Source organism: Hirundo rustica, chromosome 3 (assembly GCF_015227805.2).
Source record: "Hirundo rustica isolate bHirRus1 chromosome 3, bHirRus1.pri.v3, whole genome shotgun sequence".
Taxonomy (NCBI): domain Eukaryota; kingdom Metazoa; phylum Chordata; class Aves; order Passeriformes; family Hirundinidae; genus Hirundo; species Hirundo rustica.
In genome coordinates this window covers 8,981,339-9,000,790 of record NC_053452.1, presented here as the reverse complement: position 1 = coordinate 9,000,790, position 19,452 = coordinate 8,981,339, and the positions used below count along the sequence as shown (strand labels likewise).

The 19,452-nt window shown below is 43.7% G+C and overlaps 2 protein-coding genes and 1 long non-coding RNA gene across 16 annotated transcripts in view; 1 reads left to right on the top strand and 2 right to left on the bottom strand.

Moving 5' to 3' along the window:
- Positions 1 to 5,959, bottom strand: part of USP34 (ubiquitin specific peptidase 34) — a 111,866-nt gene extending 105,907 nt beyond the window's left edge. For all 8 annotated transcript variants that reach the window (XM_040060245.1, XM_040060251.1, XM_040060248.1 and 5 more), the window contains exon 1: positions 5,824 to 5,959. In XM_040060245.1, the coding sequence (XP_039916179.1) occupies positions 5,824 to 5,866 (43 nt within the window). In that variant the 5' untranslated portion in view covers positions 5,867 to 5,959. The remainder of the gene's footprint in view (positions 1 to 5,823) is intronic.
- Positions 5,960 to 6,621: 662 nt separating this feature from the next.
- On the top strand, positions 6,622 to 9,976 carry LOC120751002 (uncharacterized). Of its 3 annotated transcripts, none has more exons than XR_005700230.2 (3): positions 6,622 to 6,854; positions 8,332 to 8,474; positions 8,639 to 9,976. It is a non-coding gene; the product is annotated as an uncharacterized LOC120751002 (long non-coding RNA). The 3 variants fall into 3 exon arrangements; XR_009207741.1 differs by lacking the exon at positions 6,622 to 6,854 and adding an exon at positions 7,253 to 7,312; XR_005700231.2 differs by lacking the exon at positions 6,622 to 6,854 and having other exon boundaries at positions 8,323 to 8,474.
- A 2,783-nt stretch (positions 9,977 to 12,759) lies between these two features.
- XPO1 (exportin 1) overlaps positions 12,760 to 19,452 on the bottom strand; it is a 34,012-nt gene continuing 27,319 nt past the window's right edge. For all 5 annotated transcript variants that reach the window (XM_040060239.2, XM_040060240.2, XM_040060243.2 and 2 more), the window contains 9 exons: positions 19,027 to 19,161; positions 17,960 to 18,143; positions 16,850 to 16,956; positions 16,303 to 16,497; positions 15,689 to 15,857; positions 14,831 to 14,965; positions 14,554 to 14,713; positions 14,379 to 14,475; positions 12,760 to 13,813 (listed from right to left, as the gene is read on the bottom strand). In XM_040060239.2, the coding sequence (XP_039916173.1) occupies positions 13,667 to 13,813; positions 14,379 to 14,475; positions 14,554 to 14,713; positions 14,831 to 14,965; positions 15,689 to 15,857; positions 16,303 to 16,497; positions 16,850 to 16,956; positions 17,960 to 18,143; positions 19,027 to 19,161 (1,329 nt within the window). In that variant the 3' untranslated portion in view covers positions 12,760 to 13,666. The remainder of the gene's footprint in view (positions 13,814 to 14,378; positions 14,476 to 14,553; positions 14,714 to 14,830; positions 14,966 to 15,688; positions 15,858 to 16,302; positions 16,498 to 16,849; positions 16,957 to 17,959; positions 18,144 to 19,026; positions 19,162 to 19,452) is intronic.

Below are 19,452 nucleotides of genomic sequence, written 5' to 3'. Positions count from 1 at the left end.
GCTGAAGTCTTGGACTTGGCTCAGGAATTGCTTGGGACTTGGGTGACTCGAAAACCATCCTTGTGGAGGGAAAGCAATATGGCACCAAACTCATCAAAAGAATAATCACACAGGAAGATTTCCTACATGGGAAACCTGATGACTTTAAGCTCTACACTGATCAAGTATCTTTCGAACATGAAGCACGAGATGCTTTTGTTTTCCTTTCTTGCTTTCTTCATTTTCCTTGAAGTTATCCACTGGCTAATGCACTCTACAGTGCTAGAGCTTCATGGCTTTAAGGAAGTGATTCCAAGTACTTATCCAACAGAAGATTTCCCTATATACAAAGAGAAGCATCCTGGTAAATACATGTCAGTAGTCTGTAACTCACAACAAAACTCAGCAGAATGGGATTTACGTAACTCATCTTCAGCATCACTGATCAAGTGGCTTGAGCAATGAGAAGAAACCAGTTTGCAGCAGCCTGAACAGGAAAAGTCTCAGGACAAAATCATTTCTGATCACATCAAATAACATGAACCAAAATAATTGTACAGAACAAAAGCTGAAATATCTTTCCAAAACTAGAAGCCTTTTAGCTACTAAAGTCACAGAGTTTTTCCTTCAACTGCTTTACAATTATAAACAAACCAACTTTGTCTTAGTGTCACCTTCCCTTTCACTTTAAAAGTCCACAATTTGTGAGGATACACTTCCTCCTTCCATTTCTTTCCCTCTGTTTACTCCAGTTCATTTGGAGTAGCACTTCACAGTCCATAACTGCAATTTGGCAATGCTGCTATGAAGAAAAGGTTATTTTCATTTTCCTGTAAGCCTGCCTTAAAAAGTGTCAAAGACAAAAGTAAACATAAAAAAAATTACTGAATTTCAGTGTTATAAACAAGTGACTTTCTTTTCTTCAATAGGAGACAGCAAAGTTTCAAAAGGTTGGGCAGACACCCCAATAAATCCTTCATAGCATCTCTGCAGAGGTTCTGAACATGGAAATATCATTTAAGGGGGAAAAAAATTTAACCTTTTTAAAAAGGCAAAAAAAAAAAAAGTAAGAAAAAAGTCGTGCAACAGAGACAACTTCTACAGTTTTGCACAAGAGGAGTCATCAAACAGCCAAATGAAATTTAGATCTGCACAAAAGACCAGAGGAAATTGAGTAATCAATCCTGAAGTTTACAGGTAACCACTGAACAAGTGAGAGCAGCTCCTGGAGACCAAGTGATGTTAATGATGCAATATTTGTAATAATTTTATAACCCCTCCTCAATATTCTCACAGCATAAAATATTGATCCTCTCCAGATCCCAAAGAGCAAACTGAATGCTGCAATATTTTGGAACACCATTTCTCACCTACCTCAAGGTGAACATACCCTCACCCAACCTCCAAGGCTACTCTTTGTACTCCCTGCGTGCCAGAACAACACGACAAGGAGTCAAGCCAAGAATCTCCAGCATCCAAATTCAGGGCTATCCTGAAACTACACAAACTGTAAAGCACTCCAGCACCTCAAGTGTTTTATGGACCTGATCACTGTGGGAGCAGTTCTGCAGGCCAGCTGACAGTGATAAGACAGAGAAAAACAACAGAGTGAGTCCACACTCATCTCCTGTGCTTCAGTAAACTAGGGGGGGTTTGTTCTGGGTTGATCATTGGGGTTTTTTATCTTCTGGTTTACTAATAAGAAAACATAAGGAGAAAAATAGCCTGCAAGCAGGTGGAGTAGAATAACATCTAGAAGGCTCTAATCATCAGTGTGAACTGATTTTATAATAGCTCAGAGCTGACTGGGAAAAAGAATGGGCTAAAGAGGTAATAATTGAAAAAAAGCGAAGCAGAATGCTGGGAAGAAAACAAACTTTGTTCCCAGAAACCAAGAACTGGGAATAACCGAGGCCTACCAAGGTAACCTAAAACCACAGCTGCCACTACATAACAAAACCTATTTTTCCATGTTGTAATCTTCATTTCTTACTTTTATAAAACCCAAACCAAACAAGAAGGACAAACCAAGCCTAAACCAAAACCATCTACGGGGTTTTAAGTCGGCACACATCAAGATCATCTGCAGTCCCCAAGGGAAGCCTCGTAGCAGCCGAGCTGAGCTGGGCTCTCAGGGACACCCCACGGCCAGGACTGCGAGGACGCTGACTCAGGACTGGTCTGAGAACCAGGCTGGCACTTTCAGCTCAGGAGAGGCACTCCCAGGACAGCCTTGCACTCAACAAACGCTCAGCACCGAGCAGCACTGCCTCAAAACTTGGGAGGGAAGCTTCCAGAGGGACAGCGTGGGTCTACGGGCAGCTCCAACTACGCCTGTGGCTCCAGGTGGGACACAGCAACCTGCAGAACTCCTGTAAGAGACCTGAGACAGCCAAACCCACCTCTGATGTTACATTTCTGTGTTTTCTGGCTTACTTTGGGGTTGAGATTATCTGGGTGTCCATGCAGTGCCTAGCTAAACAGAGCTGTCCTGATCAGGGCCTCTGGACAGCACAGAAATGTAAATATTACTCAAGAACAAATGAAACTCAATATAAACCCTCCTAGACTGACAAGACCTGGCATCCAAAGAAATCAAGGAATGCAAAGTATATCAGGGTTCATTCTGGGATAGAGAATGCTGTAGATTAACATAAAAGCACAGCATGTCCTCAGTGCACTTTTCCCGTAAAATTTGTGCACATTTAAATGAGCCCCTATAATTAATGCCATGAGAATCTGTTCTTAAGCCCATTGTAAATAAGTGGGCTAATCTTAAAAAGCAGTCCATTGTGTCTTCCCTTTTTTTTTTTTCCTATTAAAGGCTACTAAAAATGTTTACATTGTAGAAGGTTAATTAAAGAAAAATCAGACTCTTTATAGACTTCACTCCTTTTAAACCCTGCCTGGGATAATGTAAATGATGCTAAGAAACCTACAGTGAGAAATTAAAACGGTTTGTTCTGATTGAACAGATTGTCTGATAGTGCAAAAACTCCTCTAAAGTCTGGGCATTTCATACAGGAATTTACATTTTACTGAGTTCCTGGGTCAAATCATAATTTGAAATTACTACTTCTCAGGAAATAACTTCAAGACCAGGGAATTTACTGGGTTGAACATGCAGATCAAATGCTGAAAATCAAGATGCTGCAAGAGAAGAAAAAGAAATACATCCCAAAAAACACAACATTGCTGATTCTGCCCACAGAATATTGCCTGCTTCTCATGCTCAAGCACAGCAATGCATGTTAAATACATACATGCACACTTACACACCTTTGGCCAAAAAAAAAGAGTTTATCAATCCACAGGTGTCCAGTTCAGCACCTCAGGCAGCCCCGAGTGCCACAGAGCCTGGACCACTGACTGCCTGCGACAAAATCAGGATGTAGGACCTGGAGTCTTCCCAGGACATAACCCTGGGCCTACACAAAGGTCACTGCTGGACAAAATCCCCAGCTCTGCACAGTTACGGGGTGTGAGTTAATACTGCAGCAGTTTGCAGTGGGACTAATACACCTCTAATAAAAAGATGCCTGTTTGATGGCAGAGCTGTTCAGTTTCACCCTTCTGTCACCCCTCAGCTGGTAACTTCTTAGGAAGAAAAGGGGAGCTTCCCACGTGCTCCTTCCCAAACACCACGGCGAGAGCTGCTGTCACTCTCCCTGCCAAGTTAACTGTAGTGCAACTGACACCAAATCCTATTTTGTAAACATTAGAGCAAATGAAGACAAAGGGCAGCGCTTGGCCACATAAAAATGGTTTAGCAAGAACATTCCAAGAGAAAGGAGATGCTGTTGCCTGCACCTCTCTGAAAACCCTGCTTGGGCTTTCAGCAGAGCTGATCCCAAACGCTCCGTGGGCAGCAAAGGAAGCTGCTGGCAGCCCGTGGCTCACGCGTTTCGGCCATGACCCCACTCTTTACTACCACTTTTCATTTCTGCTTCAGGGTTTTAAAAACCAAGGCTTGACACTCTTTCTGTAATACGTACCTTTCATTATTACTTACGGTACACCAATACCTGAACTGGAAGTTATAAAAGAAACCATCCCTTCCTTTCTCACAATTCAGTCTCATCCAGTGAGAAGGGAGCACCATCACACATCTTTGTGTCCAAACACACACACCAAATAGCTCTGGTGATTTACTGTGGGCTTCCTTCTCTGAAGAGAAGGCCAAACCCGTCACTTAAGCAGCATGTTTTGAAATTAACTACATAGCAGCAGTACTTCAGAATTTTCCTAATGAATTTTGATTTTCAAAGACGTATTTCCTTCTACTTAATAGCAGAGATATATCTTGTATAATGCAGAACCATTAAATCATCCATACCCCAGTTTTATATATATATATATGTACATTAAAAAATAATTGTTTAAGTGACTGCAGACATTGCTTTATCTATAGGGAAATATCCATCTCCATCAATCCCAATTACCTTAAAACACCTGTAAAAATCAATTCATACTGGAATTCAGGGATTCCTTGAAATATCAAATTTAGTGTTACAGTTCTTTTCTATTTGATCATACCAATCCAAATCAAGTTTAAGCAATGATTATTTATCAATCCATCCCAAGCATGTGAAGTTTTCTCTTCCAACAAGTAGCTGTCATCATATACAATTGATAATTTAGTCTTATTTTGAACCCACTGTTCAAATAACCGTTTGGTGTGCATTATTGACACAATCTGATTTATTCCAGCCTCTGAACTCCCCTAGAAGTTACTTTTTCACCTGCATTTTTACTTCTCAAATGAAATGCTGGCCATCACTGAATACCCTATTTCCCCAGCAAGAAAAGAGGCCAACATTCAACTCCTGTAGGATCCTAGCGAAGAACAGACAGCACATGTGTGGAAGTGGGCCTCAGAAGAGTGAGGACAACTCTACCCAAACCCTGTCCTAGGCAGCATTCTGTGCTCCACTCTGCCGGAGCAGGATCTGCAGAGTGTAACCAGGAAAAATGCCATGTTTAAGATCCGAGATAGTTAAACTTCCCTCTAATCACAAACTTCAGCCGGTAAGTTGCTTCAATTCCTCAGCATCCGCAGAAATGGTGGTTTTTTGGTCTTTGTTCGTGAGGCAGAGCTCCTGAGGAGCTGAGAAGGTACCTTGGCTGCCACGGAGCGCAGGTTCCAAGGGATACACGAGGCCTACAGGGAATTTCGTGCCCCAGACGCTGCCGATTCCAGCGGCAGCGGGGGGAACACCTGCTATATCACCCCTCCGACCCTGCCGGTAACACTCGCAAAGAGGAAACTTCGGGAGGGAGCCAGAGACCACCCCCGAAGCCAAACACCCGGCAGCACCTTCCCAACCTCGCCAAGCCGAGCCCGGCTTCTCCCGGCGCCGCTCCCCTCACAGCTTCGGGAGAATCGGTGCCCGAAAAGCACCTGCACCGCGTACCGAGGCCAGGCACAGGGAGGGGGAGGCAGGATCACTCCGAGACGCCTTTGCTGCTGCTGCTGCCGGTTAAAAGGGACCCAGCCCAGGCCCGGCTGCCCCGGAGCGGCTCCCGGGCAGCTCCTCCGCCCGGCCAGGCCCCGCCGCGGCTGCCGGGGATGCGGATCCCGGGGGAAAGGGGGGATGGAGCGGGGACACGGCGGCGGCGGGCCCGCCCCAGGCCGCGGGGAAGGAAGAGGGAAGGAAGCGCCGAGCAGGGCATGGAGGGAGCTCCTCCATGGCAGGGGAGAGAGGGAACCCCGCGCCCGGGAGGCCCGAGGCGGGCGGGGAGAGGCGAGGAAGGAGGCGAAGCGGGGCTGTAACCCGGTGCAGAGGAGGGTCCGCGGGGTCCCGGCCCGGGGGGAGGGAAGCGGGGGAGGGCGGCCGCACTTACTCTCATTTAACACCTCCAGCAGCTCGGCGCAGCTCTCACACATTGTTCATTAACAGCAGCAGCCGCCGCCGCCGCCTCCTCCCGACCATTGATTGATCCGCTCGGTGCTGCTGATTGATGATTGATGGGGGCCGGGGCGGGGGTCACCGGGGGGGAGGGGAGGGAGGGGGCGGGAAGGAATGGGAAGAGAAGGGGAGGGGGGGGGGGGGAGAGGCAGGGGCCGGTCTGGGATCCGGGGCTGCTGATCAATGCAAATGAGCCTGTGGCGGCGGCAGCAGCGGCGGGGAGGAGGAGGAGGAGGAGGAGAAGCCGAGTCACTCACTGGCTCCCAGGGACTCCACGCGCCGCCATTTTGCTGAGGGGGAAGGAGGAGGAGGAGGGGACCGGAGCGAAGAGGGGGGGGACAGGGCGCTCGGGCGCCGCTCGGCAGTTTCCGACCAAGGCAGGAGGAGGCGAAGGAGGCCGAGTCCCTCCTCCTCCCTTTTCCCTGTCGCCCCGCCTTCCCACCGCGGCTCCGAGCGGCGGGATGGCGAGCGGGGAGGAGGAGGCAAGGGGGTGGGAGGGTAAAATGGCGGCGGCGGCGGTTGGGCGCGCGCCCGGGGAAGGGCGGGAAGCGCCTCTCCCTGCCCTCTCCCCTTCCCCCTGCCCTCTTCCCGCCTCCCGCGGCCGGGAATCTCCGCCAGGAACGCGCGCACGCCGCCGCTCTCACAGCGCGGGGGAGCGGCTTCTCCTGGCCACCCCTTCCCTCGGTGCCTGCAGCAGCGCTCCCGTCGCGCTCGCCGGCCTGCCTCGGGGACCTCCCGCCTGAAGGGAGCGCTTAGCACGCTCAGCCGAGCTCCGTAGCGAGGAAGCTCGCAGCTCCCAGGCGGGTTTCCAGGTCTTTCGGGTGGTTTATTGGCGTTTTCCGCCGTTGGGGCGCGGGACGGAAGAGCCGCCGCCATCTCCTTCCCGCCCAGCGCTGCTGAGGGGAGCGGGGGCACCTGTGGGCGCCGCCGACCCGGACCCCGAAAATGGGCGTTTGGGGGGCTACGGTAGCGTTTTCTACTTAGAGCTAATTTATTTTTATCTCGTAGTTTCCCGCCCTGATTTTTTTTTTTTTGTTTGGTTGGTTTTTGGTTTTGTTTTTGGTTTTTTTGGACCACCTTGCTTCGTGATTTATTCTGTGCAATGTGTAATGGCATCTGTGACTGGCTGGAAATAGCCTTTTGTAAGTAAAAGGCACGGTCAACATAAACGAGACACTTAAAATTGAGGATACATAATTTATGCTGTTACAGCTACCAGTTCGTTCACTCTGTCTTGGGTACGTTTTGAACGATGTTTCATACCCGTGGATGACAAATTTTCAGGCAAACATCTGTTTTCCATAAAAAGAAGGGAAAAAAAAAAGCCCAACCCATTTTTGCCATCTCTCAATCCTTCCTCTCCCAGGTACATGTAACTGGAATATGGATCACATGATAGACCTTGGCTGGCTTTTCTCCCCAAAGTAAGCACTTCGCGAGTATTAAGTGCTATTTTTTATTTCTGTAGTACCACCCAGTGGTGAGTCCGTGTGTTACTCGGAACGCTTCGAGTTTACCGACCTGTACATAGGACTAAAACCCCAAATCTATTAATAGCCGCAATGCAGATGCAATATAGTTTAGTAGAGAGTCAAATAGAATCACCAAAGGGAGGGGGAAGTTGTTTTGAATTCCTCAGTGGCTGTGTCATATTTCTTCCACTTGAAATAAATCTGATGGCATTGTGGAGATGCAGTTCTGGGGTTTTTTAAATTCCATGTGCATATTTATCCAGGCTGATAACACCGTGGTGGTTGTGTGTGTAACCTCCCATTCCTGGGCACAGGACGCTCACCTCCAAACAATCCTCGAGGCATCACTTTGTTAAACTAAGAGAAAAAATTCCACTGCTGTTTAAAAGTAAGACAATTTACTGTAAACAGCAGGTAGGGAACAACTACAGTGCTAGCCAGGAATATACTAGAATGATGTTTCACCCAGAGTTTTTGTCACTGCTTGGTTTTGAAATACTTTCCAAGTTAGACTTATCAACGAAGATAGCTATTCCTAAATATTCCCTGCTGAAATTTCCTTTCACTAATTTAAACTAGTACAGAAAATGAACTTGAGTCTACAGGAGACAGATTCCTTGTCTGTCACTTTATTTCACATAAGATGTTAATGCAAATGTATTTCAAATGGGAATAACAAAGGAGTAATGCAAGAGAGAGGATGAAGACTGAGTAAAAACCTAAAAACTTCCCTGAAATATTTTACTGATCTTTCTCCTTAGATTTAATTTATACATGTTTTAGTGTCTTTTCTAAATTATGTATTTTCTATTGATGGAAATTACCACCATGAGCTAGTTAGCTATTAAACTAACTGGTTACGTCACTAAACCACCATAATTATTATTTAATAGCTAACTGGTTTAGTTATTAAAATGACACAGATGTACTGGACCCTGTAAAGCGTTTTTTGGTTGCTTTATCTCTTCCAGCTAGCCTGAGAATTCGTAATGGAAGAATAAAAGGAGTCCAGAACATTGCCATAATTCTCTGTTTCTGCCTCTGTGCCTGAATTAATGTAGTGGCCACCTTTCTCTTCTACAGCACCGATTTCAAAGCTTGAGTCCATCAAAAGGTAGATCAGAGGATTTTATGTTCTGCATCTATGTTAGTTTTCACTTGCTGTAGTGCTGCCTTACCTTCTGTGTGTCGAAGATTATTTCCTTTGTTGTAGAACACCTCGTTCTACAATCTGCAGCATCTGATTTGCACTTTTCTCTCTATTTCTTCCTTACACAGGCCCTGCAGTAACTTTTATAACAGACTCAAACTGCCAGATCCTCTTCCAAGATGGTTTTCCTGAGCAATCAGCTGTCTGATCTGAGTGCAGCACCACACAAACACGGGAGCCAGCAGAAGGGACCTTCTGGAGTGTGGTGGCACGTGCCAAGCTCAAGGAATACAGCCCAAGAGCATGGGTGACCTTGAGCAGAACAGAATATTGAAAACCTGATTCCTTCTACTGCACACATTTTTATTTTCTTTTGAGACTAAATTGAATTATTTTAAATTAAATGTTAGCTTCTGAGCTGAAGACAAGATCTGTCAGTGGCCTGGTTACAGAGATCATCAGCCTCCTGCTCTTGCATGCTTTGTTTTTCCTCTTAACCTTTATTCTCTCTGTGTGCCATCTCAGCAAGGTTGTTTTATCTTCCCTTCCCCTGGCTGCACTGCTTCTCATCTGGGAATATTTGCTCTGGCTAAGTGCCAGCACATTTCTTCTAGAGGAGGAACTTAAATGCAAGACTTGGGCAAAACTAAAATTCTTAATCCAAGTTTGGGACTGGATTAAGAGCAAGAACACAAATTTCCAAAATTCACATGCCAGCACTGAGCTAAGTAGTTTAACTGAAATCCATTGAAATCTGTGACCTCGTGTCTGGACTGCTGCTGGAACCCACTGGAGGCCTTGAGCAACAGAATCCGGTTAAGTTTACCTACATTTAAGCTTCAGCACTTGACTTTCATTGCACTTTTAGCATTCTAAACTTCTTAACAGGGTTCATGTCTAGTTAGACTTCGGTGTCACAGCACCCTGAGAAGACAAATGCAAATTGATTTACCAGAATACTCAAAATGTGGCCACAAAGACCATGTAAGTACAGACAAGGCATTTCTGAGCATGAGACTGCCACCTGAAACCAAACCACTACACCAAAGTGCTCCAGGCAGCTTCTGTTGTACTTCTGGACTTTCTAGTGGTGGAACACACGCTTGCAATGTTCCTTTGGAGAACTTCTCCTGTCTGGTTAGCAATGTCCCTGTTAAAATAACCAGCAGTGGGGTAGGAAGTGGGCTGGAGCCTGCTCTCCAGCACATGAGGGAAAATTTTAACTCCCCTCCCCACTCCAGTTGTTAAATTGGCCCATTGTTCCTGATATTCTTTGCTGAAATCACAAGATCCACGAAAGACTGGAGACTTCAAGACTCAGGAAAAGCTGAGACTATTGAAAACAAGTATTTAAGATTTAAAGGGTGTTCACACCCAAAAATAGCCCCCCCCATAGATACTGATGTGAGTGGGAAGAGATTATCCAAGAGATTGCCCAGGAAAAAGTGAGTAAATGAAAGTGAAAATCTGAGTGTCTCGTTCTCTTAACCTCCAAAATACTCCTCCTCAATCCCATCTTTCCCTGGACAGATTTAAAACACAAAAAAAGTGCTCACAGGTTTGTTAGGTGTGAAATGTGGGACTTTTAGGTAGTTGAGGTGCATTATACATGGACAATGCAGCGAAGATCTCCTGCAGCTGAAAGCCTAAAAATAAATTCAGTCTCGAGGACTGATGTGCAGAGGTGCATTCCTGATGGACAGGTGGACAGGATTATTCTTTTACTGATGGTTTTTAAAGAGCTCTCGCCAACATTTCAGTTTTGCTCCAGAACACCTGGAGACAAACCTAGTAAAGGGGAGAAGGAAGTTTAGCCACACGTTCCAGCACCCCAGGAGTGTGGGATCAGTAATTATCACTTATCCAGTGATAAATGGACTCTGGGACACTCTGGTCCCTCACCACAGCACCAAGGCAAATTCCTCACCTCAGGCAGTCTCTGCATTTTCATGCATCATTTTCAGCATCATTTTCAGCATCTTTTCCCCATTTTTTTCCCCTTTAAGCTGAAGTTTTATTGCCTTTACAGTGCTATAAACTATCAGGAGTAACATTTAAAGCTTCCTAGAGAGATGAGCATTTCTAAAGCTTTTTTTTTTGCATAAATATTAGCTTTATTGGAAAATAGTTCACTTAAACGAATCAGATTAACACACACCAAATTATTCTAGTTTAAAAAAACCAAAACCAACTAACCTAAAATGCTTTGGAAGATAATTGCTTCAGTTACAGTAGCAAACACATCATGGCAGCCTGAAACACGTACTTGGGGTGTCTTCATCAGCTGACAATCAATTCATGTAAACACAGAAAACACCCCAAAATATTTGTATTTATCAATGTACCTGGAGCACACAGAACTGTTTTGTTTTTCAGGGGTTTTTTTTCGTAAAAACTGTATAGAAATATGCACAAAACATTGGTTTACATATAATTACAAGTTATGGAGATGTTTATATGATGGTTCATGCTTTTATCCATATATTTTGATTTACAGAGTGTGCATTAGAACTAGAACTTTCTTAGATGTACACTTTTTTTGTTTTGTTTTGTTTTTTTTTCTTCACATTCAGGATAACTGCACTAGAAATATGCACACACACAAGTCAAATCTTTAATGGTATCCAGAACTCCACCGAAGCTGCATTTTTATAGCAGCTGCAGAGATCAGGGAAAGGCACCAATTATCTTAAGAGAACATGACAAGACCACAGTTAAATTTTTAGATCTAAAAGGGAAGCAAAACCTAAGATTAGAATGTTGTTACTAGAGAACTCATAAGGTATCAAAATAATGAAACAACTCTTCTCTGAATCAACATAAAAATACATTTTGGGTTCGTTGTTTGCAAGTTTAGGTCACACTTAAATTCACTGAACAACCAGACCACGAGCCTCAGCCTAACTTCAACCTTGAAGGAAGGAAGGAAGGTGCATAAACACAGATGTGTGTATTTTTGTTCAGAACTGTTCTGAATGCAGAGTTAATGCCACCGCACGTCAGAACCAATTCAGCATTCGGCTCTGACTCACGGGATGTGATCTGCCATCCCGCTCTTGGTGGGTCTGTTTCCATTTTAATACCCTTCTCTTACTTCTCTGCACAGCTTTTGGTAATCTGCAGCTCTACCGCTGCGGCTCAGCCTGCTCACAAAGCCATTTCATGTCCTTTCCAGACGTGTCCTTTAACAGGACTTCAACTGCTGCACTTTGAACTGCCCAATAAAGGTAATATTGCCTGGAGGGTGGAGCAGAAAGCTCCACCTTGACGGGAAGACATGAAAAAGCTGGAACTGGGAGCTTCAAGGAGTAAGAAATGGGTTTTGTAAGTCTGGCAGTAACTGAGAGCTCTGGGAGACACGGGGGTCTGAGGAGGTCTCCAGGCAGTGCCAGCTCACAGCACCAGTGCCCAAGGCCCTTCCCACAGGAGCGGCTGAGCTTTGCCAGGGCCGAGCACGCAAAACCAACGGGGAGATGCTCACAGACACAGAGGGGCCAAGACTCCAGCCTGGAGATGTTCCGGGCACAGCTACATCCTACAGGAACACTGCTAACTCATGCACTTCTACTCCAAAGGAATACACAGCACAAAGTTCATAACTACAGCACCCAAACGGACACACAACACCCCCACGCCTGCCTGGCTCCTGTGACAGCTCCCTGACAACAGCTACACTCCATCCCAGTAATGACCTGGAGACTGGACACCAAATCCACGGAGAAACTTGGGGAGAGCTCGACACCAACTGACAGAGAACGGAGACGAGACACGACAGATGGGGAAGCCAAGACTGTACACAAGCTTAGTGTTCATACTGCTTCATAAATCTGTGAAAATCATTTAACTACAAAACTTTAGGTAGAAAAATAACCGTAGATCTTGTCTACACATGTTATTAACATGGACTACTATTAACTGTTTAGTCAAGATACAGTGCAATACCTCTTTGAAATAAATTGCAAAGAGTCCAGAGAGATAAAGAGCAAGAGTACCTCATTCCTGGCATTTTATAGTAACGTGGTATGGAATAGTTATCCATGGAGGTAAGTCAGAACAGCTACTGTACTTCCAAATGGAACCCAACTTAGTTCATGGTAACTTCAAGCACAACCAAAGTCCTTGAGATGAGGCAAGCCAGAAGCAAGAGTTATCTAGACCTCAAGGAACTTTTCCTAAGCCTTCAAATACAAATCTTAAATATGATCACAGCATTTTCATCCAATAAAAGAATAAGCCAAAGAAAGAAAAATAAATGTAAACCAAGTTTATTTTGCTCTTAAGTAGTGTTCTTTAAGCACTACAGCATGGTAAACAATGTAAATTAGTATAAGTCATCTCAAAAGCCAGTTTTTTTTTTTTTTTATTTTATGAGTTGTTAAAAAGATGCAGCCTATTCTAACAGGATAAATATTTTAACCATTTCACTTCGAGTTAATGAAGGCTCACAAATGAGCAACACTCCTCATTGAGGAAAACAAAAAGCTGTTGTCGACAAAGCGACAGCACACACACAAAAACAAAAGAACTGTGTAAAAATAACTAACTGTACTGTGTTCCCATACTCTTTAGAAGTCGCTTTACAATGGGATGATATGCACATGATCTTGCTGCAAACTTGCCATACAACTTGCAAATACACGTAGCCTATAGCCTTACCACTCAGTCCAGAAAGCTGCTAACTGCTCAGAACAAACGCAGCACTAGAATCCTCTGCTTAACAATTAATTCAATCTGCTTTACTCTTTACCTTTTCTTCTAGACTGCAGGACAGACTAGAAAGAAAATGACTCCGAATTAAAAATCGATACTCTTACAGGAAATTGTATTATTTTGCAATATAGTCTTTTACAAGTTACGTTTTGCCTATTTTCCCCTTAGCCACAAAATGGGCATGAAGTAATTACTTTGAAAATGCCTTAATTTTCAACTTCATGCAAATCTAAATAAAGATGACCAAACAAAAGCTTAAACAATGGAAGGATATTTCACAGAAAATTTCTTATACAAAAAACACATAAGAAAAAGGGCCACTAGGTGACATTTTAATTTACAAATTGGCATCATTTTGGTCAACAAATATCCAAGTGCTGTTTTCTTCTATCACAACAAAGTAGCTGTACAGAAAGAAAACTGCAAAACTTGTTTTATTTTTGTTTTTAATCGCACATCTCCTCAGGAATTTCATGTGGATTAAGGATGCCAGGTACAGACATCTGAAGTTTATGCTTCTCCTCTTGAGCCTGTCGAAGGGCTGTTTCTCTCTCCTCCAAGAATAGGTCTGATGTGTCTTCACCTGCAAATTCCTGGGATAATTCACACAAACACATCAGTTTATTGTCAAGTACTTAAGGCAGAGTAATAGCCTCCAACATTATACAGGAAACATCTTCCCTTCCTGTTCCCTGACGGGCTACTTGCATGGTTTTCTGTTCCTAAGGTCACAATTAATAACGAGTCAACAAACTATTTCCTACAATCTTATAATTCCAGCATCCTTAGAAAAAATAAAGGCATAACATTAGTACAGTGAATTTCAAAACTGGTCGCAATTCCAAGCAGAATGAAAGAACTTAGTTCCCATTAGATTTAGTTTTGCAGCTGTCCTAAGACCTAAGGATTGTGTGCACAACGTAAAACAGAAGCAATGACAGTCAAACACAATTTCTGAAATTAAATCCCCGTGAAAAAGGTTCCATGAACATCACTCAGTCACACAAGCTATGGGACAGAGTTCTCGCCTCATTTTAAAAAGATGCAAAATAACTTCTATTTCTCAAACAAACGCCGGCTCCACAGGGTCCAAAAGCTTTCCAACAATATCCTGCTGAAATTGTTTCTAAGTTCTTGAGAGAAGCATGCCCAACATACCTTGATTTGGACCAGGAAATCCCTTAGGTGTTCCTTGAAGGCAGGAATATCCTGGTTTAAACTGAAGAGTCCTGTTACGAACAGCTTAACCTGGGCACTAACAGCAAACACATCAGTTAGAACTGCAAGAAGTAAGAACCCACTGAGAAGCATTAATGAATCAGGGCAGACTTACTCTTGCAGGTGAGGAAACGCAGATTTGAGGAGATTAGCCACATACTCCTGAATAAACATTTGGTTGTTCACTGGATTCCCAGGGTTTAGAGGAGTACTTATTTTTCCCTCTTCCACCAAGTTGAACATGTACGCGAGGATTGACGCATGCATTGTCAAACCTGCACGGATCAAAGCCAGACACACGCGGTTGTTACTCAGAAGAGAATGCGGTCGGTTATTTTGGTGTTCAGAGGGATGGTTGGCACCACCTGCCTCTCACACGGGCACGTCCTCACCTGCAGTGTGCGAGGTGTCTGTGACCACCGAGAAGATGTGCTGGAGGATATCGCAGAAATACGTCTGATAGAAACTCTGGGCAGCCGTCTCCTCCTGTGCAACGTTCTGGAGTAGGGTATAAAGGATCTGAAGTCCTGCAAAACAGGCATTAAGAGACTGTGACCAAGAGAAGAATATTCCAGCAGCTGGGAAATTTTGGCCTTTTCCAAAACAACAGGAATATCCCATGGAATGCTGGTGGGCAGCAGGATGGGCAGCATGGCACACACTATGGCTTTGTGAGGCACTGCCCCAGGCTGGCACTAGGGGGCAGCGCCTCCCAGACAGGACACGCCCCTTCTGCTTCATTATACTATCATTAGCATCTCATTAGCATAAAGAGCCAATCACACCATTTGATGGGCAAAACCCTCTACCCCAGACAAGTGCTGGCTATTTAAACAAGGAAAGGTGTTTTAATGTTTAGATTTAAATAGACACTTTAATTACTTGACTTGGTGCAATGCAACTGAAAAGCATCCTTTCTTTCCCATCCCTAAATGGCTAAAAGAACCACTGGTTTCACAAATTTTTGTGGCGCCATTTTAAGCTGCTGCATCTGTTTAGCCGTTTCAGAAGAGTGCCAATGCTCACATGGCAAAGAGAGCAAGTAGAAACTGTAATAGTGCTCTCTTCCAGCTACAGGAATGAAACAACAACCATGGATCCCTGGCTGACACCTTGAAGCTGAGACAGAGAGTTCTATCCCTATGCAAACACAGAATGGTGTGAACAATATGCTAAGTTTGATTAAAGAAAAGGAAGGAAAAGAACAGCATATTCCAACATTCTGATCTGTATTAAACACTTCCATTTACCTGTATCTGCAACGTTTCTCATTGTGTGTTTGAAAGCCCAAATAATAGAATCCAGGACAAGTTTGAACTGTGCAGGTGGAATGGCCAGGAAGGCTGGGAAGCAGTGAGAATTTACAGCTTGGAGTAGCAAGAAGAAGTTTGTTCTATGTTCAGGATATTCTTCAAAGTCCTAGAAGGGAAAGGGGAAAAAAGCCAAGTCTCCTTAAGTTCCACCACAGCATCTTCCACTAAACAGAGCAAGTCAGTATGTAACGCACACTTACTGAGGAAATACTTGACTAAGCAGTAGTCTTCTTACATTTTAAATATTTATCAATTTTAGCAGTTAATCCTGCACTGACATCTGACTTGTGCTTGCAGAAGTGCAGCACTCCTCAGCCCCAGAAAAATTACTAATGGCTTAATTCAAGAGCTAACCAGAGAAATTTAAAGCAATTTAAGGCATCTAACAGGACAGCTCAACTATAAACCAAGTACACTCATTTGAGCAGAAATTTTGTCAAGTGCCACAAATGCAGTCTGTGAGCGGAAAAAAGAGCACGAATCACAAGATCCCACACGTTGCAATAGTGTTCAGAGGGAGATGTCTTATCTCAGGTTTTAAATATAAATACCTTGTTGATCATGTTTAATGTGCACTCAAAAACAGCATCGAAGATCTGAGGTATTTCAGCAGTGATGTGTCCCCCCAGCTTGTTGACAATGATAGCCATGGTACTGAGCACCTCGGGCTCCCGAGCGGCCGGGACGTTCCGCTGGTAGTCGATGAGAACTGCATCCAACAACGGAGGAACAAAGTTTTCAGCTACCTGGTTGGAAGAGTAAGCCAGGTTATAGCAGTGCAGCTACTGAGCAAAGTCTCCAGCACAGTTTGTAGCCAAGCTCCTCCTTCAGTTACAGGTGACACTTTTCCTGAGGAAGTTGAAGTTCCCCATTCTCTGTCTCCATCTTAAATCTCTTTGATTCCCTTTGAGGTTACTCTCAGCTAAAATTAACTGAAGTATATCAAACACTGCTCAGGCTTACCTCCTATAATTCCACTTCCTCCATTATATTTTACACACCTTCTGAAGCAAGTTCCTGTCACCAAGCACTGAACACAGAGCAGAGTTCTTCCCAATTCTGTCTTAGGAGTTATTTGTATAAAATGCATCCACTTACCATCTGCGGATCATTGGACCTGCTCACCCAGCCAGAAATTAATTTTAAAGTTTCCCTTTTTACAGTCCTCATACTTCTAATCAAGGGCTGCTTTGTTACCATTTCACCTGGAAAATTTGAAAGCTTCAGTTAGTTGCGTGCAGTGTCAAAAAGACCCAAAAAACCAACAAACCTGGTGTATTAACAAAACAGAAAATATCCAATTTTTATATCTGAATGACAAAGATTATTCAAGACTTCCTTTGTCTTTAATCTTTGCCAGTTGTAAAAACATTCTCTGAGGCAACTGCAATCACAGCAGTTGCTGCTCAAAGAGTTCATGGGGCCCACAGCCCCAGCAACTGCTTCCTCAACTTCACTGTGTCTGGCAATGATGAATTCTGGCCATTAGATCAGCTGAATGAAAAATTATTGATTTCTCTGCCAGTTTTATCCTGAATTCTGAGGAGTTACTTCAAGGTAAACCAGCTGCACAGTTACCAGGCTGCACTTAACATTCCAATTTCCAGGTCCACCTTGTGCACTGGCCAGAAAACTGAGCACAGCACAGAACTCAGCAACTGACTCATTTCATCTTGTAATCAACTACTGCAGAAGTACATTGTACTGAGATGCCACAGGCCCTGAGTTAGCTGGTAAAAATAAAGGAGGCAATTGCGAATTCCTTCTGTGATCGCAAGCCTGGTTTACCACGACTTTCAGGCATCTTCACTCGTTACACTTCTGCAAGACAGCCTTGGAGCAGCAATCTCATCCCAAAACCCTGCTGACATCTTCTGAAGGAATCAATGAGATCCTATTTACAGACAGAGTAAGCTAAAAGAACACAGGCTGCACTGCATCTCAGCAAGATGCTTATTAATTTCTAAGTAAGCATCCCTGGTGTTCTTCATTCTCCTAAACGTGCTCATTTATAGATGTTTTTTCCTCCCTCTAAAGCTGGGAGTTCTTTATTTGAATACAACATCTGTTAACGAAGATTCAAGTGAGCACTTTCAGCCCTTCTCCACTCTCCCAAACAGTAAAATTAACCTAACTGGGATGTTTCTCTGAAACCTAATGGCAGGCACCACTAAAACCCATTTTCAGGAAGAACATGGAATTTCTTACCATTAGCCTGAATAGCTGCAGAAATATTTTCACTTAGGCACTTGTACACATTCAGCATATCTAAATAAATTCTTCCAAGCTGAATCACAAAGGGGTGGCCAACTGCTTTACATGCTCGTACATTGGTTTTCAGAATGCTACCAAGCTGCTTAACTGTTTCAGGATCCTTTAGAATATCAACATTCTGTGAAAAAAATTAGAGTTCATCTTCATTAGTGAATACAACCACCCTTTGGCTTTCAATATAAAAGCCTAAGTTTATAACAATTTATTTTATAAAGAACTGCCTCAAAGAACAGTTCACTCAAATTTATGGACTTTTTATAGCGATCCTGCAGTTTATTTCATGGCATTTGCCACTACCTCCAACAGGGTCAGGATAAAACTTTGTTTCATTCCGCTTTTCTGCAGAATTATTTTTGCTGCAGTGCTACAAGCATTACTCTAGTTAGAGAAAAAAGAAAAGCTAAGGAGATTAAGAAGTGGAAAACAGACAGAAGGGGTCCAAAGGAAATGCAGTATGTTCTTGGGAGAAGTCAGGGTAGGAAAAGTAACTCAAGCTTGCTGAAGTTTCAGGCCCTTAATTAGATTAACTGCAAATGGATTGTCTCTTGTGAAGTACAAGACTGTTGTTCTTTAATATGTAGAGATAAAAGTATTTTCAAAAGACTGAAAGAAATGGAAGATAAGTAAGAAAATATGTACTTTAAGAGAATGGTGGGAGAAGAAAGGAAGAACAGTGAACAGTACTTTTAGCATTTTAACTTTTCTGTTACCCAGCAGCAAAGTGAAAGGGAGGCATGAGATAGAACTACTGAAATGAATTCTGTACAGTAACAGATTGTACCGTAAATCAGATTTAAACAAGTATTTATTTGTTTGTCATGCAAGTCTCCTCTCTCAAAACAACACCTCCATTGTCATGTCAATCTCTGTCTTAGCCATCATACAATGTAAGTCCAGCCCACCCCGTGCACTTAGTGTGAAAAATACAACCAGGGGAGGGCAAACATTTAGCAGGGTTTTCAGCCTGAACACATTAAACGCATTAAAATGGAAGAGCTCACCTTTGTTGCCTGCTGAATGATGCTGTCCCACACCTGGTTGGGCAGCAACATGTACTTTTCTATCAGATGCTCCTGCACAGTCTGGTCTGTCTGTGCCCCAATCATGTATCCAACTGCTTCGTAAAACGTGTGCACCTGATGGGAACAGCAACAGCACAAACACCGAGGTTAAAAAGCACTACGGGAAATCTCCATCTTACCAGACACGTTTGAAGCATGCACTGGCTCCCATCAGTCCTGGAAGTTATCTTTTTCCAGGTGCCAGATCCACTCTGCCTGAAGTTTCAGTACATTGGTGCAGGTGCACACTACTGTCATTTCATGAGCCATGCCCTTCCCAGTCAGATTTCCCTTCCTTTTCCAGAAAGGACTGGATTTTGGATTTTCCCTTCTGGGACTGTTCCTCACTCCCTCCTTCCCAAATAC